Genomic DNA, 27,623 nt, shown 5'->3' with positions numbered 1-27,623 from the left:
CAGCTTTAGAACGCATTATGGTGGATAAATCCCCTGCACCTGATCAGGTCCATCCTCGGACATTGTGGGAGGCTAGGGAAGAAATTGCAGAGGCCCTTGCAGAGATTTTTGCTTCATCTTGGAAGACAGAAAGTGGCTAATGTTGTTCCATTTTTAAAGAAAGGTAGCTAAGACAAGCCCAGGAGCTACAGGCCAGTGAGCCTGATGTCAGTGGTCGGCAAGTTATTGGAGACGATACTTAGAGTCAGTTAAGGTTTGATTAGGGATAGTCAGCATGGATTTGTGCACAGGAAGTCATGTCTAACAAATCTTATGGAGCTTCTTGAACAAGAAGCCAAGTGGATGGATGAGGGTAGGGCAGTGGATGTTGTCTATGTGGACTTTAATAAGGCCTTTGACAAGGTGCAACATGGCAGGGTATTCATGAAAATTAGGTCACATGGGATCCAGGGAGACATAGCTAATTAAATTCAAAATTGGCTCGATGGTCGGAAGCAGAGAATGATAGTTGAAGGTTGTTTTTCGGACTGGGGCCCTGTGACCCGTGTTGGTGCTGGGACCTTTGTTACTTGTTTATATAAATGATCTGGATGTAAATGCACAAGGCCTGATCAGAAACAAAAACAAAATTGCTGGAAAAGGTCAGCAGGTCTGGCAGCATCTGTGAAGGGAAAAAACAGAGTTAACGTTTCGGGTCCAGTGACCCTCCTCAGAACTTATTTAGGCATGATTAGTAAGTTTGTGGACGATTCAAAATTAGGAGGTATCGTTGATAGTGAAGAAGGTTTTCAAAAATTGTAGAGGGATCTTGTTCAGATAGAAATTGGGCCGAGGATTGGCAAATCCAATTCAATACAGATAAATGTGAGATGTTGCACTTCGGAAAGTCAGGCCTATGTAGGACTTATAGAGTAAATGGAAAGGTCCTGAGGAGTGTTGTGGAGCAGAGGCACCTAGGAGTTCGAGTACATAGTTCATTGAAAGCTGTGTTACAGATGGACAGGGTGGTAAAGAGGGCATTTAGCATGCTGGCCTTCATCAATTGAAGCATCAAGTATAGGAGTTGGGACAGTTGTATACGTCATTGATGAGGCCGCACTTGGAATATTGTGTATAGTTTTGGTCACCTTGTTACAGCAAAGACATAATTAAACTTAAAAGTGTGCAAAGAAGATTTACCGGGATGTTACCAAGGCTAGTAGGGTTAAGTTACAGGCCCTTTATTCCTTGGAGCATAAGAGAATGAGGGACGACCTTATTGAGGTGTATAAAATCATGAGGGGCTAAGATAGGATGAATGCATATTAGTCTTTTTCCCAGGGATGGGGAATTGAAAACCGGGGGGCATGGGTTTAAGGTGAGAGGGGAAAGACTTAAAAAAGGAGCCGAGGGGCAACTTCTTCATGCAGAGAGTGGTGCGTATATGGAATGGGTTGCTTGAGAAAGTGGTGGAGACAGGTACAATAGCAACATTTAAAAAACATTTGGTTAGGTACATGGGTGCAAAGGGTTTAGAGGGATATGGACTAAATGTGGACAGTTGGAACTAGCTGAGCGGGCACCATGATTAGCATGGACCAGTTTGGGCCGAAGGGCCAATTTCCATGCTGTCTTACTGTATGACTCTACGGTGGTAATTCAAACACTCTAGTCTCAATAACATCCTGGTAAATCCTTTGTGCATCTTTTCGAATTCAATAACATCCTTCCCAAAGCTTGGTGACCAGAATTGTTCACAGTATTCCAGAAGTGGCCTCTCCAATGTCCTGTACAGCCACAAAATGGCATCTAGCTCCTACACTAAGTTATTTTATGTGTTTGGATCTCTGAAATAATCAAGGCTTTGAAGCCGAGATACAGGCCTTTCTTGTTCTGCATTTGCAATTGGCTTGTGTCCGCTGGGCTGTTTGAACAAGCAGCCTGGCTCTTTGTGGGTAGAATGAGGCGACTGTCTCTCACCCACTGCCACAGCTCATTGTCTCAAACTGCGTCTGGGTCTCATCTCTTAGCCTTAGCTTGTTTTATGAGGCTTTATTATTTTATTATTTTATTACTTCATTATTTTAATCTGGATTCAATACGCATCTACTTTTATAAATGGAAACGTGTTGAGTGTAGTATTTGAACATCAAGACATTTTTCTCTTTAGTGCCAAACACAATTCACATTTGAAATATTTCAATTCCTAGTTTTGGCCACAAGATGGGGAGGAAGTTTCAAATGCAAGAATGGAAAATGTCACAGTTTCAATTGAAGAGATTTGTTATAATTTTTGTTGAGATTTAAATCACACTGGTATACAGCACAGTTAGAGAAAAATCTTCTGAGAGTTAAGGGTTGAAAGTATTGAAAACTATACAGATGCTTCTTGCACAACTGCATGGGTGCTGATCTTTGAGAAATATCTTTCTCTTTAAAATCTTGCAGCTTTAGTTTCTGTTTCACTCTGAGCCGGAAGCAGTCCCTAAGACACTTGGAGCCAGCAGCTTCCCATTCACTCCCTGAGAAACAGTCTCCTTGGCCAGGTGCAGACACTCCAGGTGGGCGAGGACGTGGACGGAAATCAAGAGGATGTCCCAATATTCCAGGAATCCGGGATGTACCTCGTTGGAAGTCAGGACAGGGGTGAGTGAGTGTAAAGGCAGGAGCTCTGTCTCAGACTGCTACAAATGCACACACATTCATAGACAGTAGCTGAGAGAGTTCAAACCCCACTCCATTCCTGGGGAGGTGGGAAGTGCTAGCTGAGAGTAAACCCTGTTTTTGTTCACTGAAACCTTTACAAAGCAATAACTCTGACTGCAGGCGTGCTTAGTAAATTGATGTGAGTATTGCTGGCTGGGCTCAGCATTCATTGCCTTTCCCTAGTTGCCGTTGCAAAGATGGTGCTGAGGTGCCTTCTTGAGCCACTGCAGTCCATGTGCACGCTATTGGTAAGGGAGTTAGACACAATGGCACTGAAGGTTACCAACAACACTCTGACACCGCCCTGGAGGCTTCATCACGTGAGCTGCCACCTCAGTGCAACCCATTGCCCCTCAGCCCACATTGGTCCATCCTCCATCCTCCCGAGACAGACTATTAACCAAGTGGCGTCATCTTCATTCAAGGGGAAGCAGCCTCTGGTTACTCTAAGTCATCTGCAATATTTGAAATATCTAAAAAAGCAAATTTTTTTTCAATATTCCTCTGAGTTTTCTCAAGAGTTTTGCTGTGAGCAACTATCCTTGAGACCGTGTGACAGAGGAGAAGAAACAGACTATTTAGCCCATGGAGTCTGCTCCACTATTCAATGAGATCACAGCTGATCTGATAATCCTCAGCTCCACATTCATGCCTTTTCCCCACAGTCTTTGAGTCTCTTTCTGATTAATAATCTGTCTATCTCAGCTCTGAATATACTTCACAACACAGACCTCTACAGTAAAGAATTCCACAGATTCAGTTCCCCTGAGAGAAGAAATTCCTACTTTATTTCTGTCTTAAATGTGTGACCTCTTATTCTGAGGTTAAGCCCCCTACTCCTGAACTGTCCCACAAGGGGAATCAACCTTTCCACATCTATGCTGTCAACTCACCTAAGAACCTTGATGAAAGGGTTTGTCTTGTGAGGAAAGTCTGAGCACGTTAAGTCAATGTTCATTGGAGCTTAGAAACAGAGAAAATAGGAGCAGGACCAGGCCATTCGGCCTTTTGATGCTGCTCTTCCATTCAATATGATCATAGCCGATCTTTCAATTCAATCTTCTATTCCCACTTTCTCTTTCATCTCCTTTGATCCCCTTAGCCCTAAGAACCATATCTGACTCATTCGTCAAAACATTCAAAGTTGTGGCCTCATCGCTTTCTGTGGTCAAGAATTCCACAGGTTCTCCACTCTTTGTGTGAAAATGTTTCTCCTCATCTCAGTGCTAAGTGGCCTACCCTGTATCCTGAGACTGTGACCACCCCAACCCCAACCACCTCTGGCTCTGGACTCCCAGGTCATCAGGAGCACTCTCCCTGCATTTAACTGCCTAGTCTGGTTAGATTTTTAATGAGATACCTCTAGTCTTATTCTCCTAAACTCTAGTGACTTTAGTCCTAACAATAAACATCAGCCTGCCATTCCAGGAATCAGTCTAGTATCCCTCGCTGCACTCCCTCCACTGCCAAAACATAGGAGGAATACATAGGGACAGTATTGAAAAGAGCGTTGCTGAGAACACTTGACTGGGTGGTCTCTGAGAGGATGTGCAGCTCCTCCTTGGGGAACCAATATCAGGGGGCAAAGTATGAAGACTGAGAAAAGATTGATTCTCTGAGGGGGCTGTCAGTTTTTGGAACTCTCTCCCCCAGCAAGTAGAGGAAGCTGGGTCTTTGAATATATCCGAGGCTGAGTTAGACAGTGTTCTGGTCTACAACAGAGTTGAAGACTATGATGAACAAGCAGAAATATTCAGGCACTGACAAAGCAGGCTTAAGGTCCAATGGGCTACTCCCGCTCCTATTTCGTACATTCATAATTCACTGTCTTCTGGGGGTTAGTGCCAAGATCGGCAGAGATTTTTCACCGGTCAAACAAAAACCTGACATAGTCATACTCACTGAATCAGTCCTTACAGACAATGTCCCAGATACAACCATCACAATCTCTGGGTGTGTCCTGTCCCACCAGCAGGGCAGATCCAGCGGAGGTGGTGACACTGGTAAAGCGTTGGAGCGAGTTGCTCTCCATGTTTACTCAGAAATTCTTCACTGATGTATTGAAATCTTGGAATTCACTTCCTAAAAGCAGCATTAGTGTTCCTACACAGAAACTAGAAACAGGCGTAGGCCAATCGGCCCTTTAAGCCTGTTCTACCATTCAAAATGATCATATAATCCCTACAACCCATGGACTGCAGCAGGAAGACAGCTAACCAGCACCTTCTAAAGGGCAACTAAGGATGGGCAATAAATGCTGGTCAGCCAGTGACTCCCACATCCCATGAACAAAGAAAGAAATAAACCTTGGTAAATGATTGCAACTGTCCTGCTCCGAAGTGACAGCCTGGAGTCAACCTTTGACTCCCCAAAGCCTGTCTGCCATCTACAAGGCTGAAGGCAGGAGTATGACAGAATACTCCCCACTTGCCTGGATGGGTGCAGCTCCAACAACATTTCAAGAAGTTTGACACTATCCAGGACAAAGTAGCCCACTTGATTGGCACCACATCCACAAGCATCCACTCTCTCCACCACTGATGCTCAGTAGCAGCAGTGTGCACTATTGACAAGATGGACTGCAGAAGTTCACCAAAAATCCTTAGACAGCACCTCCCAAACCCAAGAAATTTCCACATGGAAGGATAACAGCAGCATTTACATGGAAATGCCACCAGCTGCAAGTTCCTCTCCAAGCCACTCATCGTCCTGATTTAGAAATATACTGTCGTTCCTTCACTGTTGCGGCACCAAAATCTTGGAATTCCCTCTCTAATGTCATTGCAGATCAACCCACAGCCAATGGACTGCAGCGGTTCAAGAAGGCAGCTCGCCCCCACCTTGTCAGGGACAACAATTGATGAACCATAAATGCTGGCCCAGCCAGCAATGTCCATATGCCACAACTAAATACAAAAAACAAGGAGCAGGGTGTTGCATCAGGAAAAGGGACATGGCTGACCTGTGCCCATTCTCAAGCCAGTCCTAAAACTCACATAACATTGAGGAAGTACAATTACAGAACACAGACCAAATGTTGGAAAATGGAATTTGTACAGCTTGTTGGTTGCTTTGACTGGTGCAGACTCGGTGGGCCAAAGGGCCTTCTTCGGTGCTGTGGACCTGGATGACAATTGATCAGACTGGAATCAGTGTTTCAAGCTCTGCTCAAGATTTACCAAGAAGGATATAGTAGCAAAATGAACAGGTTATTTGTTACAAACTACAAGCTAATTGTTACAAACTACAAAGTATCAATGATGCTGGAATGTATAGTAACCAGGGGAATGTATCGATTTAACTGTCCTGCATTCCCCTCCAGTATTGCCCATCCTGGGCACCTTCCTATTTCTCATTGGGGTCCCTTGCCTACTTTTGAAATCCCTTGAGCGTTAGTTTTCACACGTACACGAATGGGCAGGTTGGTTAGCTCAGTTGGATGGATGGCTGGTTTGCAACAAAGAGTAATACCAACAGTGTGGCTATAATCCCTCTATAAACTGAAGTCCATATACACCACATCCACAGCTCGACCCTCATCAACTTTTCTAGTCACATCCTCAAAAAACTCGATAAGGTTTGTGAGGCATGACCTACCCCTCACAAAGCCGTGTTGACTGTATTTGATCAAGCCATGCTCTTCCAGATGGTCATAAATCCTATCCCTCAGAATCAGAAGAAAGCATAGGTCGACAGATTTTGGAAAAGTGTGGACGCAGTAGGGTTGTTGTAATGGGTGACTTTAACTTTCCTAATATTGATTGGAACCTGCATCGAGCAGTAGATTTGAATGGAGCTGTTTTTGTAAGGTGTGTTCAGGAGGGTTTCCTAACTCAGTACGTTGACAGGCCGACGAGGGGAGAGGCCATTCTAGACTTGGTGCTCGGAAACGAGCTGGGGCAGGTATCAGATCTTGTGGTGGGAGAGCATTTTGGTGACAGTGACCATAACTGCCTCACATTCTACATAGCTATGGAGAAGGAGAGGATTAGGCAAAATGGGAGGATATTTAATTGGGGAAGAGGAAACTATGACGCGATTAGACACGAGTTAGGAAGCATGGACTGGGAGCATTTGTTCCATGGTAAGGGAACTATAGACATGTGGAGACTGTTTAAGGAACAGTTGTTGCGAGTGATGAGTAAATATGTCCCTCTGAGACAGGCAAGAAGGGGGAAGATAAAGGAACCTTGGATGACGAGAGCGGTGGAGCTTCTTGTGAAAAGGAAGAAGGTAGCTTACATAAGGTGGAGGAAGCGAGGGTCAAGTTCAGCTAGAGAGGATTACACGCAGGCAAGGAAGGAGCTCAAAAATGGCCTGAGGAGAGCCAGGAGGGGGCACGAGAAAGGCTTGGCAGAATGAATTAGGGAAAACACAAAGGCATTTTACACTTATGTGAGGAATAAGAGAATGGTCAAAGAAAGAGTAGGGCCGATCAGGGATAGCATAGGGAACTTGTGTGTGGAGTCTGAGGAGGTAGGGGAAGCCCTTAACGAGTTTTTTGCTTCTGTCTTTACGAAAGAAACGAACTTTGTGGTGAATGAAACCTTTGAAGAGCAGGTGTGCACGCTGGAATGGACAGAGATAGAGGAAGCTGATGTGCTGAAAATTTTGTCAAACATTAAGATTGACAAGTCGCCAGGCCCGGACCAGATTTGTCCTCGGCTGCTTTGGGAAGCGAAAAATGCAATTGCTTTGCCACTTGCGAAGATCTTTGCATCCTCGCTCTCCACTGGAGTCGTACCTGAGGACTGGAGAGAGGCAAATGTAATTCCTCTCTTCAAGAAAGGAAATAGGGAAATCCCTGGTAATTACAGACCAGTAAGTCTCACGTCTGTCGTCTGCAAGGTGTTGGAAAGGATTCTGAGGGATAGGATTTATGACCATCTGGAAGAGCATGGCTTGATCAAATACAGTCAACACGGCTTTGTGAGGGGTAGGTCATGCCTCACAAACTTTATCAAGTTTTTTGAGGATGTGACTAGAAAAGTTGATGAGGGTCGAGCTGTGGATGTGGTGTATATGGACTTCAGTAAGGCATTTGATAAGGTTCCCCATGGTAGGCTCATTCAGAAGGTCAGGAGGAATGGGATACAGGGGAACTTAGCTGCTTGGATACAGAATTGGCTGGCCAACAGAAGACAGCGAGTGGTAGTAGAAGGAAAATATTCTGCCTGGAAGTCAGTGGTGAGTGGGGTTCCACAGGGCTCTGTCCTTGGGCCTCTACTGTTTGTAATTTTTATTAATGACTTGGATGAGGGGATTGAAGGATGGGTCAGCAAGTTTGCAGATGACACAAAGGTCGGAGGTGTCGTTGACAGTATAGAGGGCTGTTGTAGGCTGCAGCGGGACATTGACAGGATGCAGAGATGGGCTGAGAGGTGGCAGATGGAGTTCAACCTTGATAAATGCGAGGTGATGCATTTTGGAAGGTCGAATTTGAAAGCTGAGTACAAGATTAAGGATAGGATTCTTGGCAGTGTGGAGGAACAGAGGGATCTTGGTGTGCAGATACATAGATCCCTTAAAATGGCCACCCAAGTGGACAGGGTTGTGAAGAAAGCATATGGTGTTTTTGCTTTCATTAACAGGGGGATTGAGTTTAAGAGTCGTGAGATCTTCTTGCAGCTCTATAAAACTTTGGTTAGACCGCACTTGGAATACTGCGTCCAGTTCTGGTTGCCCTATTATAGGAATGATGTGGATGCTTTGGAGAGGGTTCAGAGGAGGTTTACCAGGATGCTGCCTGAACTGGAGGGCTTATCTTATGAAGAGAGGTTGACTGAGCTTGGTGTCTTTTCATTGGAGAAAAGGAGGAGGAGAGGGGACCTAATTGAGGTATACAAGATAATGAGAGGCATAGATAGAGTTGATAGCCAGAGACTATTTTCCAGTTCAGAAATGGCTAGCACGAGGGGTCATAGTTTTAAGCTGGTTGGTGGAAAGTATAGAGGGGATGTCAGAGGCGGGTTCTTTACACAGAGAGTTGTGAGGGCATGGAATGCGTTGCCAGCAGCAGTTGTGGAAGCAAGGTCATTGGGGTCATTTAAGAGACTGCTGGACATACATATGGTCACAGAAATTTGAGGGTGCACACATGGATCAATGGTCGGCACAACATCGTGGGCTGAAGGGCCTGTTCTGTGCTGTACTGTTCTATGTTCTATGTTCTATAAACTGAAGTCCTACCTTTTCAGCCTCGCTCCTTAAGTTAAGCTCACTACTGACGCTCAAGTGGGACTATCGAGACTGTTTTGTGTACACTTGATGGGACCCAGTTCGACCCCACCACCTCTGAATAGTCACACTGTTTATATGACATCCAGTGTGGCATCAGCAGAAATGTCTGAAACCTAAAGCTGAGAACTGTGTCGGGAGTGGAATCACTGAGCTGGTGACCTCAGATGCCCAGGCATGGGTTCTCAGGGCATGGTTTCAGACACCGCCATGGCAGCTGGTGAAATTGGAGCTACCATCGATCGCTGCAAAACCCCATCTGGTTTAGCAATGTCCTTTAGAGAAGGGAATCTGCCATCCTTACTTAATCTGTGTGACTCCAGACTAACAGCTATGCGGTTCACCCTTAAATGCAGTACACATTGAAGGTAAATAGGATCAGGCAAGAGTTAACCGAGTGAAGCCGTGGGAGGTCCACACTCCCAAATAAGAGCAACGGTGGAGTAAAAGAGTTTGTGCTCCAAACTCAATTCCCTAGCTACTTGTGCCAGCAGAACAAAACTGTTTGTAACCTCAGGAACTCTAATGCTGTGAGGCTGCAGTGCTAACCACTGAGCCACTGTGCCGTCCCCATGTGACTCGATGATTCTGGTCAATCTTCATCCTCACACCCTCAGTAAAAATGAGTTTACGCAAACCCACCGCTCCTCACTTCCTAACTCACACCAGATCACATTCAGCCATTGGCCCTGTGCGAACTGATATACAATGGCTCCCAGACTGCCAATTCCGTGATTTTAAAATTCTTCTTCTCATTTACAAATCCCTCCATGGCATCTTCCCCCCACCTCTCTATAACCAGCTGTAGCCCCCAAACATTCTGACGGTGTCATTGCTCTGACAGGATCAATTTGTTTTTCAGTTCAGAAGGTGACAGGGAGGCCCAATCATGATCTTGCATTCAGGTAGTCCATCTGGGTTTTGACCAGGTGTCTGTTTGCCGTCCCTTGCTTTTTGCAGTACATATGAAACAGGTAAAATGGGAGCAGGAGTAGGCAATTTGGCCCCTGGAGTGCACCTCACTATTCTATTAGGTCATGGCCTTAGTTCTCCTTTCTTGTCAGTCCCTGTAGGCAGGGGCACAATTCTGGGAATTCCCTGAGAGAAATCCTTCCTCAGCTCCGTCTCTAATGGGAGGCTAGTTTTTTTTTGGAAACTGAAAACCCCAGCTTTGAAAACATAAGACCATAAGATGTAGAAGCAGAATTAGGCCATTCAGCCCATTGTGTCTGTCTCCCCATCATGGCTGATATGTTTCTCAACCTCATTCTCTTGCCTTCTCTCTGCTCCCCTTACTCAACAAGAACCTATCGATCTCAGCCTTAAATACACTCAATGATTTAAATACACCACAGCCTGCTGTGGCAATGAGTTCCACAGATTCACCACCCTCTGGCTGAAGGAATTCCTCCTCATCTCAGTTCTCATCCCTTTACTCTGACGTCTGCCTTCGGGTCCTATTCTCACCTGATAGTGAAAATATCTTCTCCATATCCTAGCCTCTCAGTATTCTGTAAGTTTCAATCAAATCACCGCCATCCTTCTAAACTCTCATCGAGTACAGACCCAGAGTCATCAATTGCTGCTCATGTGACAAGGACATCATCCCTGGGATCATTCTTGTAAACATCCTCTGCATTGTCTGATGTTAGTACGTCCTTGCTTGGACACAGGGCCAAGACTGTTCACAAGATTTCAAACGCTGTTTGACCAGAGCGTCAGGTTATGTCCTTTTCAAACCATGCTGGATTAAAGCAGTTTTCCCAATTCAGTCCAACAATATAAAAAATGACACAAAGAAAACTGGCCATTGTAGCTAGAACACTGGTGATGATACACTCTGTATGCAGTGCCACTGGCTCCAGAGAAATTACCAGGTGCTGCCAAACAGCTTTATGTTACAAAAGTTAAAACCCACTCCGGCCCATACTTACCGTGGGGGTAAGTTGCAAGAAGTGTGGTTGAAGAGTTGGAAACTGGAACAAGGTCTGCTGATGGTACAATGGGCTGAATGGCCTTCTTCTGTTCAGTTAATTTCCAAGAGACTGTGATCCGGATTTTGGTCACAGTCACATCTTTTTAAGAGCAGTTTGATAGCACTTCCTTCAGATATTTTCATGCATTAAAGGTGCTATGTGAACGGATGTTGGCATTATTACATGATAAGCTCCGGTGTTATTGTTGGTGCAGACCAGTTGATTTCTCTTGTTCCAGACCACGATAATCGCAGTGGAGTTTGATGGCGGGGTGGTGATTGGCTCTGATTCTCGTGTCTCTGCTGGGTAAGTACTTCACATTGATACTCTCGCTCTTCATCCTTCACTTCGAGTCAGGCAACCAGGCATTTGTCTAACACTGCAAGGGCTTCACAACATGATCAGGCTGTGGCCCCAGCTCCACAGTCCTGAATGCTCTCCTTAACTCTTGGTTTCCTTATCAGTCAAGAGTTGATCTAACTCAGTCTCTTACAGACCCATTTCCAAATCTTTACTTAAAAAACAATTGCTATTTATTATGCCCAGGGCTATGGGAGAAGGGCAGGGAGAGCGTCTAATTGGAATGATATGTCAGAGAGCCAACACAGCCTGATGGATAGAATGGCCTGCCTCACTGCTCTCTCTGTCTCACTCTTGGACTCTAACCTTGGTGCTGGTGAATTAATACCTCAGCCATGGGCAGCTCCTGCTTTGCTTTGCTGACTCTGTAATGACCTGTTTGAAACACTGCTGATCTTTGAGGGGTTTTGACAGGGACAGTGTGGAGAGGATGTTTCCTCTTGTAGGAGATATTAGAAGAGGACTCACTGTTTAATAACACCGTTTAACACAGAGAGGAGGATTCCTTTTCTCTTGAAGGTGTTTTTTTTGGGCCTCTCTTCCTGCAAAAAAGAGGGGTGGAAGCAGAAGTTATTCAATATTTTTTAAGGCACAGCTGGAAGGATTCTTGTTAAACAAGGGTGCTGAAAGGTTATCCAGCTCAGGCCCTTGTTCCCGCTTTCTCTCCTTGGTTCCCTGTAACACTGAGAACTGTTTTGGAAGCACGGTGAGGCTTGGAGCACTGCCATGCTTTGTTGCAAGGGGACTGTTGTTGAAATCCGTCCTTAGCACACAGTCCTCCGAGATAAGGATCTGGGATTGGTTTTATACTGAGCTCCAAGATTGCAATAGAATAAACGGCTGGTTTCACTGTGAGACTGTGCCAGGCCGTGCCACCTACTCACACTTTCTGTTTGCGGTGGGCTAGTTGGAGGTGTTGGAGGGACGAGCCAGTCACATTGCCCTGGGGGTAGAGGAGGTTGACGACGTTTCCTGTTCACCCACAGGGAGGCGATCTGTAACCGTGTGATGAACAAGCTGTCCCCACTGCACGATCGGATTTACTGTGCCCTGTCCGGCTCAGCCGCCGATGCCCAGGCCATAGCCGATTCTGTCAACTACCAGCTGGAACTACACAGGTAACTAACTCTGCACCTTCTTCACTGAACTGACTGCTCACACATTCGACTCATAGACCGTTATGTGAGCCAGTGCATTGCACACACTGTGGGCCCCTCAGTGAATCCCAGCTCCTGGTTCAACACGGTTTTTATAACCTCGGAGAAGAACATGACAGAGAGCGCTGCAGCACGTTCACAAACATTCCCACTGGGATCAGCAGAGATTCCTACTGGGACCACTACTGGACCCCTTCTGGAACCAGAGACTCCCCACTTACACCAGAGATTCTCCACTGGGATGAGCAAAATTTCCATTCTAGGACCAGCAGAGATTTCTAATGGTACCAACAATGGCTGTCTACTGGGAGCAGCAGAGACTCCCCATTGGGAGCAGCAGGTATTTCTCATCGAAGAGCATAGAATAGCATCAAGGTCAGTCCCTGTCCAGTTGCAGAGTCCTGCACTCTCCACAGTTCCAGTTTAATGGGCCTCTGACTTCCAATAACCTCCTTGCAGTCAGTAAATGATCCACTGCACCTTCTCTCTGTCTCAATTGCTGCTAAAGCCTGTGTGCCCTCGCAGTGGTGTTACACTGATCTCCAGATTTTGCAGTAGCAGCAAAAATACAAAAGCACCATGAGAAAACTCTGTGGCTTCTGGCTTGTGCCTGTGCCTGTGCCTGTGGTGGTGAGGGTTCAGTCCTTGGCCCATGGGCTGGTGTGAATGAAGGGGCTGTGATTCTGGGTGTAACTCTCAGCAGAAACAGAGTCCAGCTCTCTACATCATATGTGAACAGGTCTTCCTGCTTTCTGTCCTTTAGCATTGAGACTGAAGATGCCCCATTGGTGCAAGCTGCAGCCACTGTTGTCAAAAACATCAGCTACAAGTACAAGGAGGAGCTGTCAGCTCACCTGATCGTTGCTGGATGGGACAGGAAGAAGAAAGGACAGGTACCTGTGTGTGAACAACAGTTATGGGCTTCCCAATGACTTCAGCTCTTATCCTTCGGAGAAACTAGAGTGAGATGCATGTGATGTAGATATTGCAATTAATAAATAAGAAAGCTCTCTGTCCTGTATTTGGAAATCCCAGAGAGAAAAAAAACTTAGTAAAACTTCTATCAGAGGTAGTAGGAACTGCAGATGCTGGGGAATCTAAGATAACAAAGTGTGAAGCTGGATGAACACAGCAGGCCAAGCAGCATCTCAGGAGCAGGAAAGCTGACATTTCGGGCCTGGACCCTTCATCAGAAATGGACATCTGTGGGTTCTCCGACAGTTTCTTCACGGCCAATGGCAGTGGGTACATTGTGGGGAAGGTCCTGGGTATGGCTGGGGATTGGGGAGGTGGCGGAATCCCGTTTTGGATGGCAGGGACCAGTGAGTTTGCTGTACTTACGGCTTTTAGTGTCCAATAAAGCTGAGTAGAACTGTGAGTTCAGGTTGTGGATCCTACGAAGAATAAAAAACAGGAGAGGTCCTTTGCAGGTCTGGGAGAGGCAGGCTCTGAGCTGGGGCAGGCTGGATTGCAGTGCTTGGAGATGCCGGCGCATGGCTGCGAGAGTCTGTTTCAGGAGTCGCAGGGAGAAACGCTTCTGGAGGGTCGCGATGTTCTGGATGTAGATATGGTCACGGTTGGGGCCAAATTGGGAAGGCTTGAATGTGGACTGTAGTCCATTGGGGATGATCTGGTTCCATAGGCAGGTGCTGAGGAAGGTGATGTACCTAGTTTGCTTCAGGATATGGTCGGGTATTATCAAAGCCGAAGAGATTATGAGAGAGTTGCAGTGGGAAAGCTCCCCTGAGGTTTGTCCGGAGGGAGGAGGGTAACTTCTTCAGTTTAGGCATCCTTAGAAGAGGCTTCGCAGTGAGGTTAAAATTGTGTCAGAGGCAATAGGAACAGCAGATGCTGGAGAATCCGAGATAACAAGGTGTGGAGCATCAGAAATTTCTGATGATGGGTCTAGGCCCGAAACGTCAGCTTTCCTGCTCCTAAGATGCTGCTTGGCCTGTTGTGTTCATCCAGCTCCACACTTTGTTATCATAGTAAAACTTCTGAATGGTGCATTCTGGTCTGGCTTGAACTGCACAGCTCAGAGCAGTGCTCCAGGTCATTTCCAAGTATTCCTGTTTCCCTTAGTGTTTTTTCCCTCTGGATATAAGTGGTCGAGAAGCACAATTCCTTCAAATCTCCATAACTTGTTTATTTTATTTCATTTATGGGATATGGGTTATAAACATTTATTGCCCATCCCTAATTGCCCAGAAGTTACTTAGAGTCAACCACATTGCTGTGGGCCTGGAATCATGTGTAGGCCAGACCAGGCAAGGATGGCAGGTTTCCTTTACTGAAGGGGCGGCATGGTGGCTCAGTGGTTAGCACTGCAGCCTCACAGTGCCAGGGACCCAGGATCGATTCCAGACTCGGGCGACTGTCTGTGTGGAGTTTGCACATTCTCCCCGTGTCTGCGTGCGTTTCCTTCAGGTGCTCCAGTTTTCTCCCACAGCCCAAAGATGTGCAGGCTGGGTGGATTGGCCATGCTAAATTGCCCGTAATGTTCAGAGGTGTGTGGGTTATATGGGGATGGGTCTGGGTGGGATGCTTCAAGGGGTGGTGTGGACTTGTTGGGCCCAAGGGCCTGTTTCCACACTGTAGGGAATCTAACCCCAGGACACTAGTGAACCTGATAGGTATTTTGAACAATTGGAAATAGTTTCATGGTCATCAATAGGCTATCAATCCAAAAGATCCGAATCAAGTTCTACCACCTACCATGGCAGGATTCGAATCCAAATCCCCAAAGCAGCTCAGTATTTAGCGATAATGCCACCAGGCCATTGCCTCACCAAAGGGTCAGTACAAAAGAATTTCATCCAACTGGCTCTGGAGTTATTAGGCAGGCTGTGACACAGTGGTAGTGTCCTTACCTGTGGGCTAGAAGCTCAGACTCAGATCTCACCTACAACAATATGTAGCTGTTTAAATTTACCTACCTGCTTATGATGAGTTCCTGACACACAGAGATGGTGGCATAGAGAGGGAGTTTCAAAAATCATGGTTGTCCATGTAAAACATAGGGTGAGATTACACTTTTCTCTCTCAGGGGATTGTGAGATTTTAAAATTCACTTCCTCAAAAGGCAGTGGATGTAGAATCTTTGTTAATTTTTTAAGGCAGAGATAGAAAGATTCTTAATGACCAAGAGGATAAAAGATGCAGGAATGTAGAGGTGAAGTTAAAATCAAATCAGCCACAATCTTGTTGAATGTCAGAACAGCTTCATAGGGCCGAGTGCCTTACTCTTGTTCATTGTTGATGTGTTTCTGAGCTCCAGGTTGAGGAAAATCAGCAAGCACTGTTCTGGTGCCATCAATGGATTAGTCATCCAGAGGCCAAGGCAAGTTGATGGCAAGAACCTGCATATGGAATATTTCGCCATGAGGAGTCAGTGGTTCCCCTATGGTTCTAACGGTCTGTGGTTCAAATCCCACCATATTACAATAGATCTTAGGTCTAAAGGCCCCAATGATATGGCAGAAAATGGAAACAGGGGACTGAATGGATGATCAGTTGTCGTTATACTGAATGGTGGAGCAGGGCTGAATGGCCTACTCCTGTTCCTTTTTTTTAATGTTTCCAAGACAGCTGGTAGGATTTAACTTCAAATGAATTCAAATCCGGAACATGAAGCAGTAATGGTGACCATGAAGCTATTGTTAGATAATTGCAAAAACTCTGCACGTTCACTCACTTCCTGTAGGGAAGGAAATCTGCTGCCCTGAGCCTGGACTGGTCTCCACATGCGTCCAGATACACAGCGATGTGGTTGACTCTCAACTGCCTTCTGAAATGCCCAGCAAGCCTCTTCATTCAAGGGCAATTAGGGATGGGCAATATGGTCATTAAAAAAAACAGGCTGAGCTCAGACCGTGAAGGTGATGAAAGGTGTGTCTTAATGCGATGAAACAGGTTGATTATTGATTCCTAAATCCTCAGATACACCTACAGATTGGCAAAAGTGTGACAGAGTTTCTATTCGGCCAGGACCATACAGGAACCGCTGCCTCCTCATGGTGAAATACTCCCTGCCATCAATAAGCATCACCTTTAATCTGAAGGAAAAGCAGCCATCCAGGTTCAGAGGGTCACCGGGAAGGCTAATGGAATGCTCGGCCTTTGTTTCAAAGGGAATGGTGTATAAAAACAGAGATAACAAAGTGTGTGGCCCGAAACGTCAGCTTTTGTGCTCCTGAGATGCTGCTTGGCCTGCTGTGTTCATCCAGCCCCACACTTTGTTATCCTGGATTCTCCAGCATCTGCAGTTCCCATTATCTCAGGTGTATAAAAACAGGGAGGTATTGCTGAAACTATACAAGGTACTAGTCAGACCACAGCTGGAATGCTGTGAACAGTTTTCTTCCCCTTAATCAAGGAAAGAGAGACTGATAATGGAGACAGTCCAAAGAAGGTTCACTAGGCTGATAGTGGGTTTGGAGGGACAGTCGCATGAAGAGAGGTTGGATAGATTGGGCCCGTACTGATTGGAGTTTAGAAGAATGAGAGGTGACATTATTGAAACATAAAAAATTCTTATAGAACTTGACAGGGGAGATGTGGAGAGGTTGTTTCCCCTTGGGGGAGTGTCTGGGATCAGAGGGTATAATCTCAGAATAAGGGTTTGCACATTTAAGACATAGATGAGGAGAAATTTCTTCTCTCAGAGGAATTTTTCACAGTGATTGTGAGTCATAAGTCTATACAGGGTTGAGATAGGGAGATTTTTAATCAGTAAAGGAATAAGGGTTATTCGGAGAAGGCAGGAAAATGTAGCTGAGGATTATTAGATCAGCCATGATCTTACTGAATGGTGGAGCAGACTTGATGGGCTGAATGGCCTGTTTCTGCTTCACTGTCATATGGTCTTTAATTCATCAAATGCCTTTTAAGAGTTAATATAGCACTTTTACTTCATTACTCTCATCACCCTTACTGTCTGTTTTTCAAAGAAATCAGAACTCACAAAACACTTTTTATCTTTAACAAATATTTTGAACTGAGCTGTGCTATCTACGCTCCCAATCCAGGTCTATGCCACTCTTGGAGGGATGATTATCCGACAGCCATTCTCTGTCGGTGGCTCAGGGAGCTTTTATATTTATGGATACGTCGATGCTACTTATAAAGAAGGGATGAGCAAGGACGAGTGCCTGACATTTGTAATCAACGGTGAGAACACGCAGTGTGGCTGGGGTAAATGACAAAAGTGATTAGTCACACAGAAGCTGAGTATTTATGAAACAAAAGATATTTTCAAAGTACCAGGCATTCTTGTAAATTGCCTGGATGAATGCATGACAAAAAAACTTTGATAAAAGATCTCTAAGCAATACTCAAAACTTTTTACATCATCCAATTTAACAAATCCCACTCCATTTTCAAAGCCATATATCTAAAGCCACAGACTGCAGTAAAACTCAGGAAAATGTTGGAATATTTCATCCTTCTTGCTTGAATTGAGTTTCCCTGCCTCTCTGAAGCTGATTTCTAATGGTGCAATTGTTCTGGTATCTCCCTGATCTGCTATTGGTCTCCCTCTATTCGTGTACTGTCTAAGCACTCATGAAAGCTGAATTCATCACATTTATTTGATGCCTGTTTGTAAATAAATTCCTGCAATCTCCCTATTTATGAAGCTCTTGCTGACTTCGCTGTGGAAGGGAATGATGCAGCCAGGGATACCTTGTCTCCCAGTTCCCAGATTTAGCTGCTGCTCCTGTCCCTGCAATCACTCCAGGGCCTGAGCTCTTGGCTGGTTCCCCTTTGCAGTGCTGACGGAGTGTGGCACTGTCTGAGGGGCTGAGATGTTAAACCAAGTCCCCCCACCAAAGCCCTCCTCAGGTAGATGTTAGAAATCCCAGGGCAAAATTTTGAAGTAGGGCAGTCCTGTCCAAGATTTACCCCTCAGTCAGCTTCACAAGAATCAGGCCATTCTTGATAATCAGATGTGCACTTCCATAAGTGGAAGCTTGCTGTGTGCACAGTGGCTGCAGTGTTTCCTACAAGAGTGATTTAATTGGATGCAACGTGCTCTCCTCAACATTCTGTGGTTGTGAAAGGCAATATGAAAGTGCAATAGTTTCTCTCTGGTCAGTGAGCAAAGTGCATCTCAACATTCCAAACCCGCCACATCCATCCACTGCGCTGCTTCGACTATCAAACCTCCTAATGCTATCATTCCAACTCCAGGAAGGGCTTGATTCCCGCAAGGTAACAAAGATCATTGAGGAAAACCAAAAGAACTGCAGATGCTGTAAATCAGGAACAAAAACAGAAGTTTCTGGAAGAGTTCAGCAGGTCGGGCAGCATCTGTGATGAAAAATCAGAGTTAACGTTTCAGGTCCGGTGACCCTTCCTCAGAACTGATGGTAGCTTTGATTATTGAGGGCCTGGTGTGCATCTGGAGGCTTCATTTCAAACCGTCCCCACGTGGCTAACCTTCGCAGTGACCCATGCTGCACCATGTCCCAGATCTAGAGCCTGGTGCACTCTCGGAAGCCTGCCCGGCATGCCCCCACTCCAGCTCTCTGAGCTGAGTGAACAGTGGGAGCCAGGGCCCTGGATCCTCGGGAGGCAAAAAGGCTCAGAGAGCTCCTGAGTATATCCTAAAGGAGACAAGCAGAGCATGGAATAGTCCACTGTCATTTCCCTGTTGAGCCACAGGAGGTTGTGTCAATGAGAGACTCTGGACTACAGGGGTGTGATGCAGGGTATTCAAGTGGATCATGCTGTCCATTCTGGTCTGATTACACTATCTCTCTGTGTTACAGTGTTTACAGTGATCAGTGTCTCTTTGTATCACAGCAATTATGCTGGGAAGGTCACTGTCTTTCTGCATCACAGTACTTACACTGGGAAGGCCGCTGTTTCTCTGTATTACAGTGCTTATTCTGGGAAGGTCACTGTCTCTCTGCATCAAAGTGCTTAGATTGGGACGGTGACTGTCTCTGCATCTCAGAGTTTACACTGGGAAGGTCAGTGTGTCTCTGTATTCCAGTGTTTACACTGGGAAGGTCAGTGTCTCTGTGTATTATAGTGTTTACACTGGGAAGGTCAGTGTCTCTCTGTATTCCAGTGTTTACACTGGGAAGGTCAGTGTCTCTGTGTATTATAGTGTTTACACTGGGAAGGTCAGTGTTTCTCTGTATTCCAGTGTTTACACTGGGAAGGTCAGTGTCTCTGTGTATTATAGTGTTTACACTGGGAAGGTCACTGTCTCTCTCTATCACAGCGATTACACTGATAATGTCACTGATCACACTGTCTGTCTCTATTACAGCGATTACACTGGCCATTGGGAGGGACGGTGCGAGTGGAGGGGTGGTATACCTCACAACGATCACAGAGAAAGGCACTGAGCACAAAATAATTCCTGGCAATGAACTGCCTCAATTCCACGATGAATGAAACTATGTATCTGCCATTCTTGAATAAAGTTTTTCGGCCCACTAAGCCCAGCATCCTCATTCATTGGAACAGGAGTAGGATATTCAGCCCATTAATCTTGCTCTGCATTCAGATCACCACACTATCGAAAGGACATGATTGCATTGCAAAGGGGGTGCAGAGGAGGTTGCCCCGGATATTGCCCGGGAAGGAAAGTCTCATTGTGGAGAGAGACTGGATCGGTTAGATTTGTTTACCCCGGAGCAGGGGAGGGTGAGGGGAAATCTGATTGAGGTACACAAAATTACGACAGGAAGAGACAGAGGAGATTGTGAGAGTCACTTCCCTCTGGCATACCAAGATGAGAGGGCGTAAATTGAACATGAGGAGTAAGCAGTTTAAAAGGGAGTGAGAAATTGTTTTTACCGGAGGGCGGCAGAAATATGGAAAGTTCAGCCTGAGAGTTTTGGAGACAGAGATTCTCTTGTAACATTTAACAGGTATCTAGATGACTACTTAAAATGCCAAGGTCCTAGTACACTATGGACCAACAGCAGGTAAATGGGGTTATTACAGTTTGGGGTTTCTTGATTGGAATTTAGAGTCATAAAGTTGTATAGCACAGAAACAGACCCTTTGCTTCAACTTATCCATGCTGACCAGATATCCTAAATTTATCTTGTGCCATTTGCCAGCATTTGGCCCATATCCCACTAAACCCTTCCTATTCATATACCCATTCAGATACCTTTTTAAATGTTGTAATTGTACCAACCTCCACCACCTCCTCTGGCAGCTCATTCCATACATGCACCTATCCTGGGAAAATGACCTCAACTACATACCATCTCCGTACCCCCTTGTGATTTTATAATCCTTTATAAGATCACCCCTTGGTCTCTGACCCTCCAGGAAAGAAAGCCCTGACCTATTCAGCCTCTCCCTACAGCTCAAACCCTCCAAACCCAGCAACGTCCTTGTAATTCTTTTTTGAACCCTTCCACGTTTCACAACATCCTTCTGATAGCAGAGAGACTAGAATTAAACAGAGCATTCCATAAATGGCCTAACCAATGTCCAACTGATTTGCTGATCATCTACTCCAATGCTGTCTCCTCACCCTGTCCCCATATCCCATCACTTTATTGGTATTTAGACATTTTGTTTTACAATTTGTTCATAGAAAGTGGGTGTCACTGGTTAAGCCAACATTTGTTGCCCATCCTTAATACCCTGGAGGAGGTGGGAGATGTTGGCAACGTCAGAATGTCACTGGAGTAATAATCCAGGGCCTGAGGCAAGTGTTCTGAAAACATGGGCTCAAACTGCACCACAGCAGAAAAATTCGATAAAATATCTGGAATTAAAAATTGCTTCATATGAAATCACAAATTAAAACTAAGAATCCAATCATTGCCATTCATTACAAAAACCCATCTGGTCCACTAATGTCCTTCAGAGAAGGAAATCTGCCAACACTACCTGGCCTGGCCTAAATGTGACTCCAGACCCACAGCAACGGGGTTGACTCTCTGAAATGGCCTGAGAAGTCACTGAACAAAAGCCATATTGGACTCAACGTATTAATCCTGTTTCTCTCTCCACAAACACTGCCAGGCCTTCCTAACCATGTTTGAGCAAACCCCTCGCTTGGATCAATCTGTTTGAAACAAAGCAAAGAAAAATCTGGTATTTTGGTTTCTAACACACAAGGCTGAGCTTCCACAGCCATTTATGGGCAAGAACTCCAAATATTTACAAACCATTGAGTCAAGTTTCCCTTATCTCAGATCTAAGTAAGACGTAATTTTTCCCACCTTTATTCATTCACAAATTGAAGACATCGCTGGCCAGGCAGCATTTATTGCCCATCCCTAATTGCCCAGAGGGCAGTTTTGAGTCAACCACCTTGCTGTGAGTCTGGAATCATATGTAAGCCAGACCAGGTAAGGATGGCAGTTTCCTTCCCTAAAGAACATTAGTGAACCAGATGGGTTTTCCCAACAATCGACAATGGATTCATGGTCATCATTAGATTCTTATTTCCAGATATTTATGGAATTCAAACTCCACCATCTGCCATGGCAGGATTCAAACCCAGGTTCTCAGAATGTTATTTTGGTCTCTGGATTAACCGTCCAGCAATAATACCGCTAGGCCATTACCTCCCATTGCAGCTCCTGGTTCTAGATTCTCCATCCAGGGGAAACCTTCCTTACATTTACCCTGTCAGACCTTTTAACTATTTTGTTAAACAATGAGATCACTTCTCATTCTTTGAAACTCCAGAGAACAGAGGCTAAAATTGCATCATCTCTCTTTACAGGACAGAGTAATCCTGATAAAACTGTCGCTACACTCCCTTTGTGGCCATAAAATCCTTCCCGAAGTGAGGAGAACAGAACTGCCAGCACTACTTCAGGCGTAGTGTAACCAAGCTCCTTTACAAGTGAAGCAACACTTCACTCCTCACTACACAGAAAAGAACAATCATATGTTGCAAATTGACTCTTCGCTGAGATGGAAAACATTTACTGCAATGACTGGCAAAAGGCCATGTTACTTCAAGCTGGAACACAATAATTAATTCCTCCTCATTGGCCAATTATTAATCAGACAGGACATTCTGGGGAAGGGGCAGGAGAGAAGGTCTCCTTGGATCACTTGCCAAAGAGCTAGGCCCTGATGGGTTGAATGGTCTTGGAGTGCTGCCCCATTTTATTATACTAGTGAGAACTGCGGTTAGTCGTAAACAATTACCCAAACAGTTTGAGTAGGCAGGCAAAGGTTAATGAGGGGAAAGGGGCTTACGGCCACATTCAGTTAGAAATGTGAATTGGATACAGAATAGGCCATTCAGCCCCTCAAGCCTGCTTGACCATTTGTTAAGATTGTGGTTAGTTATTCCTCTGGAGACCAATCAGTCAATGTTTGTCTATCCATCGTCCCTGCCTCTGGGGAACAGGGATACAAAGACTCACCACCATCAAAGGGCAAGGCTTCTGGGGGGTTGGGGGTATTCCAGACTGTGAGAGGGGCCACGAGGTTTAGGGTTGTTACGGTTGAGGCATCACTGTTGCCAGTGGAACTCCAACACACGCCCGTAACATATCTTCAATGTCCCACCCACACTCTCAGATCTCTCCCACTCCCAAATCTCACAGATCATCCCCATAACTCTCTCACATCACACCACCAATTCTTACAGGTCACACCGCCCAACTCTCACATATCACCCACCCCAACTCTGACAGAACACCCTCTCCAACTCTCACAGATCATCCCCATAACACTCTCAGATCACACCACCAACTCTTACAGGTCACACCGCCCAAATCTCACATATCACCCTCCCCAACTCTCACAGATCACCCTCTCCAACTCTCACAGATCACCCTCTCCAACTCTCACAGATCACACTCCCAAACTCTCACAGATCACACCCTAACTTTCACAGATCACCTCCCGAAACTCTCACAGATCACCCTCCCCAACTCTCACAGATCATACACTAACTCTCACAGATCACCCTCCCCAACTCTCACAGATCACTCCCCCAACTCTCACAGATCACGCCACCAACTCTTACAGATCACACCAACCCAACTCGCACAGATCACCATATCCAAACTCTCACAGATTGCACCCCCCAACTCTCACAGATCACACACTCCAACTCTCACAGATCATCCTGCTCCAACTCTCACAGATCACCCCCACAAGCCCTACAGAACACATGCCCCCCCCAACTCTCACAGACCACACTGCCCAACTCTCACATATCACACCCCCAACTCTCTCAGATCACCTCCCCAAATTCTCACAGATCACCCCACCAGCTCTCTCACAGATCACACCCCCCAACTTTCACAGATCACACCCTCCCAACTCTCACAGATCACCCCCAACTCTCACAGATCACCCCCCAACTCTCACAGATCACCTCCCCAACTTGCACAGATCATCCCCCAAAATCATACAGATCATCACCCCAACTCTCATAGATCATTTTCCACAACCCGCACAGATCACCCCCCAACTCTCACAGATCACACACCCAACTCTCACAAATCATCCCATAAGCCTTACAGAACACAAGCCTCCAACTCTCACAGACCACACTGCCCAACTCTCACATATCAAACTCCCAACTCTCACAGATCACCTCCCCAAACTCACAGACCACACCGCCCAACTCGTAGACCACTCCCTCCAAATCTCACAGATCACCCCCCAACTCTCATAGATCACCTCCCCAACTCACACAGATCATCCCCCCAACTCATACAGATCACCCCCAACTCTCACAGGTCACTTCCCAACTCTCACAGATCACCCCCCCAACTCACAGTTCATTCTCCCAACTCTCACAGATCACACCCAACTCTCATAGATTACCCCACCATGCCCCTCACTCTCAGAGGGTTTCTGACAATTTAAAGCCTAAAAATATGATCCCAGCCACAGTTTGTTTGTGATATGCATCTGGGAGAAATAATTCCTCCCCAAATCCACGTTCAGTGGGAGCCCCTTCCTGTTTAAACAGCTCCTTGTTGTTCTTACACAACATGGGTACGATCAGCATGATGTTACAGAAAGATAGGGCAAGCTTGAAGAGCTGTGTGGCCTCCTCTTTCTGATGATCTCTTTGTAACTCTATGTGTCCCAATCTCAGGATGGGACAGCTCCCAGAATCTGGTTTTGTGGTCCAGTTTACCTCACTGTAAGACAGCGGTGTGAGGTGCTTGGGGCGGGGGCGCAAGATCAGGCTTGTCTGGTGATGCTACTGCTGTCAACTTGCTGGCCAAGACTCATTGTTTGCATGCATGAAGGAGAAAGAGGGCAGAGATCTGCGCGGTGAAGCATTATTGATGTAATGCCAAAGGGAATGTGGCAGGAGTAAAGTCCAAAGCAGCAGAAGAGCCCACACTGCAATCTGAAGGGGACAGCAGAATTTGCACCTGAAAGGTGTTCCTCCCCAACTCCTTGTCTTTCAAACAGGCATTCTGCAGCCCTCTGCACTGACTCCCAACATTGCCAAGCCCTACTCTCTGGCACCCATTTTGTCCCTTTGCCCAAGCAGGTTTCCAATTCAAACAGGTTTAGCTTGCAGACAGTAACACAACTCTCAATCAGTAAACAACCCCTGGCCCCACTCCAGGCACTGTCACTCCTCATCTCCAAGCAGCTGTGGGAGCCTCATTCCCCTGCCTCTGACCTCCCTCACAGGGTCAGCACCTCACACTCACCATCACACACACAGTCACCATCCCTCCCCTCAGTGTGAGCAGTGCACATTCACCCTGACACACTCAGCTTTTTAGGGCAGCCTAGAGAGAAACCAATTCGGGGAATGAGGAGAGCTGGGGCTAGATCGTGCACTCTCAGGGACAATCACGAGGTTAAAGTTTTCAAGAACACTTGTGACTCATTTGTGGATGAGGTTGCAGACATGCTCACCGAGCTGATGTATTTGGTTGCAAAAGTTTTGTCACCCTGCTAGGTAACATTGTCTGTCCTCCTCTAGTGAAGCATTGATGCTCTGTCCTGCTTGTTATTTATATTTCTCAGTTTGTTGGGGTGGTTGGTATTTCTTCTTGTTCTGTTTTTCACTGGTTTGTACACAGGGTCTAATTCAATATGTTTGTCGATGGAGTTACAGTTGGAATGCCAGGAATTCCCTAGCATGTCTCTGTGTGGATTATGCGATTATGGATGTGTTGTTCCAGTCACATTTGTGTCCTCCATTATCCGTGCGTATTGAGACCAGTGAGAATTGGTCATGTCACTTGGTGGCTAGTTGGTGTCCATGTATCCATATTGTAATTTTCTTCCAGTTTGGCCTATGTAGGTATCTTACAGTCCTTGCATGGTATTTGTAAATTATGTTATTGTTATTGCTTGTGGGTATAGGATCCTTTACATTTGTCAGTAGCTGTTGCAGGGTGGTTGTTGGTTTGTGGGCTACTCTGATACCTAGTGCTGGGGGAAGGGGACTAAAGGAGCATATTTCCACGCCCCCCCCCCCCCCCCCGCAGACCAGGGACAAAGACTCAGCAGGCAGGCAGGATTCAGGCAGTGACAGACTTTATTCATGCAACAAACAGTTAATGCTGGGAGAGGGCCAAAGATCTTCCCTGAATCTGGCCTCGATGCGAGAACCCAATTTTTCCCTTAATCTATGGCTCAGATTGGAAGAGAGATCAATGGCACACTCTGATTCTTGCAGTGAAAGATGACATTTTTATACATTTTGTGTTACAATAATCACATACAGCATGGACACGTTCCCTTATTCTATACATTCAATCCTATGATCCACTGAGTCAATGATGGGCTCTTCTATGAACAGCCCTGTGTTTCCATGATTTCATGGTGTTAACAGACATTGTAGTCGCCAGACCTTGGAATCTTTCTATGCAACCTATTAATTCACACTCCAAAATTCCTGGTTATAATCCTTCAGACCTGTCCCAGGCTTGCTTATCTCTAAGGGCTGCTTGAATTCTGTTATTCATTGTAATCCATGTGCTATTTCTATCAAGTTCTGTTATTCCTTCCATATTTTCTACTGAGCCAAATATGTATAAAAAAAGACAGTTGGTTTTCTAACTAACTGCCTTAAGAGTCATAGTGTTAATTTCTATTTTACAGTTAGTTACACATGAAGATTTATAACCACTTCTACTGTTAGCACCTTTTAACTTATAAGTCGCAAACAATCTATTTCGCTCAGGACGTGCCAAGCACATTTTTAGAGACAAGGAAAGTGGTTCCCAAGACTAATTAACTTTCACATCAAGGTTTAAATGTTTTTCCCCTAATGCTTCTATTGTATTTTGGTTATACGTGTATCTGTACTTACATTGAAACCTATCCCTATAACTATCTGAAGAATCTTTAACTGGAACCTATTTCTTAATATTGTGAATAATAAAGAAACAACTAATTCCTACAAAATAACTTTAGCTGTTGTTTTCATAGCTGCTAGATGAGTTGGGCTGACTAGTTCATGGACTAAGATTTACACCCCTTGTTCTAATTGGTGCTGTTCACCTAATGGGACAACATCCTTTCATTAATGAGGCTGGAATCAATCACGTCTTATTTTAATAAACTTGAGTATATCCCTAGATATTCCCGTACAAACTGTTCCTGTGCTGCATTGGCTATGTTTGTGCACCTGTCCAAATGTTTTTTAAATGTTCTAACTGACGTTCTCCAGGAGTATTTGTAAGAAATGCACTGAACAATAAGAACATACACTTGATGGAAATCAGGTCAATATGATAAAACTATGAACATTATTTTTTGTGAAATTTGAACTTATTATGCAATCATACTATTGTTTACCAAAGCTGGGTGCCTGGATGTTTATGCAATCTTTGTAAACTGCCTTGAGTGCCTGGCTGGACATACTGTACATCTCCATGATTCTGAACTGAAAGGAACCTGCAGGGTGAGACTTTCCCCAGAGATTACTGATGCAGCACAAGCACTGACTTCTCATTGGGTTTTAGTGCATCACTCTTATTTAAAAACAGAGACTGCTCAGTGTTTGATGTTAGACAATTCCTTCTATTTGAAAGCAATAGGACATTTGGGAATCATTTTCCTGATTTTTGATCATTGGGCTGCATTAGTTTAATCCAGGACTGTTTGGGAAGGGCGAGGGGAATGTGCCCAGAATTCCAGGTCGAATATTCAGTGCTGAGGGAAATTGGAGCCAAAGCTACTGGCAGTGAAAACTATCATAAAATCATCACATTCAGACCCTCTCAGACCTCCATGACCCTCTCACTCTACCCACCCCCAACTATCC

At 45.4% G+C, this 27,623-nt stretch overlaps 2 protein-coding genes across 3 annotated transcripts in view; both read left to right on the top strand.

Annotated features, from left to right (window-relative positions):
* Positions 1 to 19,858, top strand: part of LOC125446628 (proteasome subunit beta type-9-like) — a 32,119-nt gene extending 12,261 nt beyond the window's left edge. For both annotated transcript variants that reach the window (XM_048520337.2, XM_048520338.2), the window contains exons 2-7: positions 2,428 to 2,625; positions 11,137 to 11,204; positions 12,245 to 12,376; positions 13,179 to 13,308; positions 17,443 to 17,584; positions 19,695 to 19,858. In XM_048520337.2, the coding sequence (XP_048376294.1) occupies positions 2,572 to 2,625; positions 11,137 to 11,204; positions 12,245 to 12,376; positions 13,179 to 13,308; positions 17,443 to 17,584; positions 19,695 to 19,822 (654 nt within the window). In that variant the 5' untranslated portion in view covers positions 2,428 to 2,571 and the 3' untranslated portion in view covers positions 19,823 to 19,858. The remainder of the gene's footprint in view (positions 1 to 2,427; positions 2,626 to 11,136; positions 11,205 to 12,244; positions 12,377 to 13,178; positions 13,309 to 17,442; positions 17,585 to 19,694) is intronic.
* Positions 1 to 27,623, top strand: part of LOC125467693 (antigen peptide transporter 1) — a 218,801-nt gene that overhangs the window by 75,215 nt on the left and 115,963 nt on the right. The window lies entirely within an intron of this gene.

Source organism: Stegostoma tigrinum, chromosome 34 (genome assembly GCF_030684315.1).
Source record: "Stegostoma tigrinum isolate sSteTig4 chromosome 34, sSteTig4.hap1, whole genome shotgun sequence".
Classification (NCBI taxonomy): Eukaryota; Metazoa; Chordata; class Chondrichthyes; order Orectolobiformes; family Stegostomatidae; genus Stegostoma; species Stegostoma tigrinum.
The sequence above is the reverse complement of the archived record's forward strand: the minus strand, read 5'-3'. Positions and strand labels throughout refer to the sequence as shown.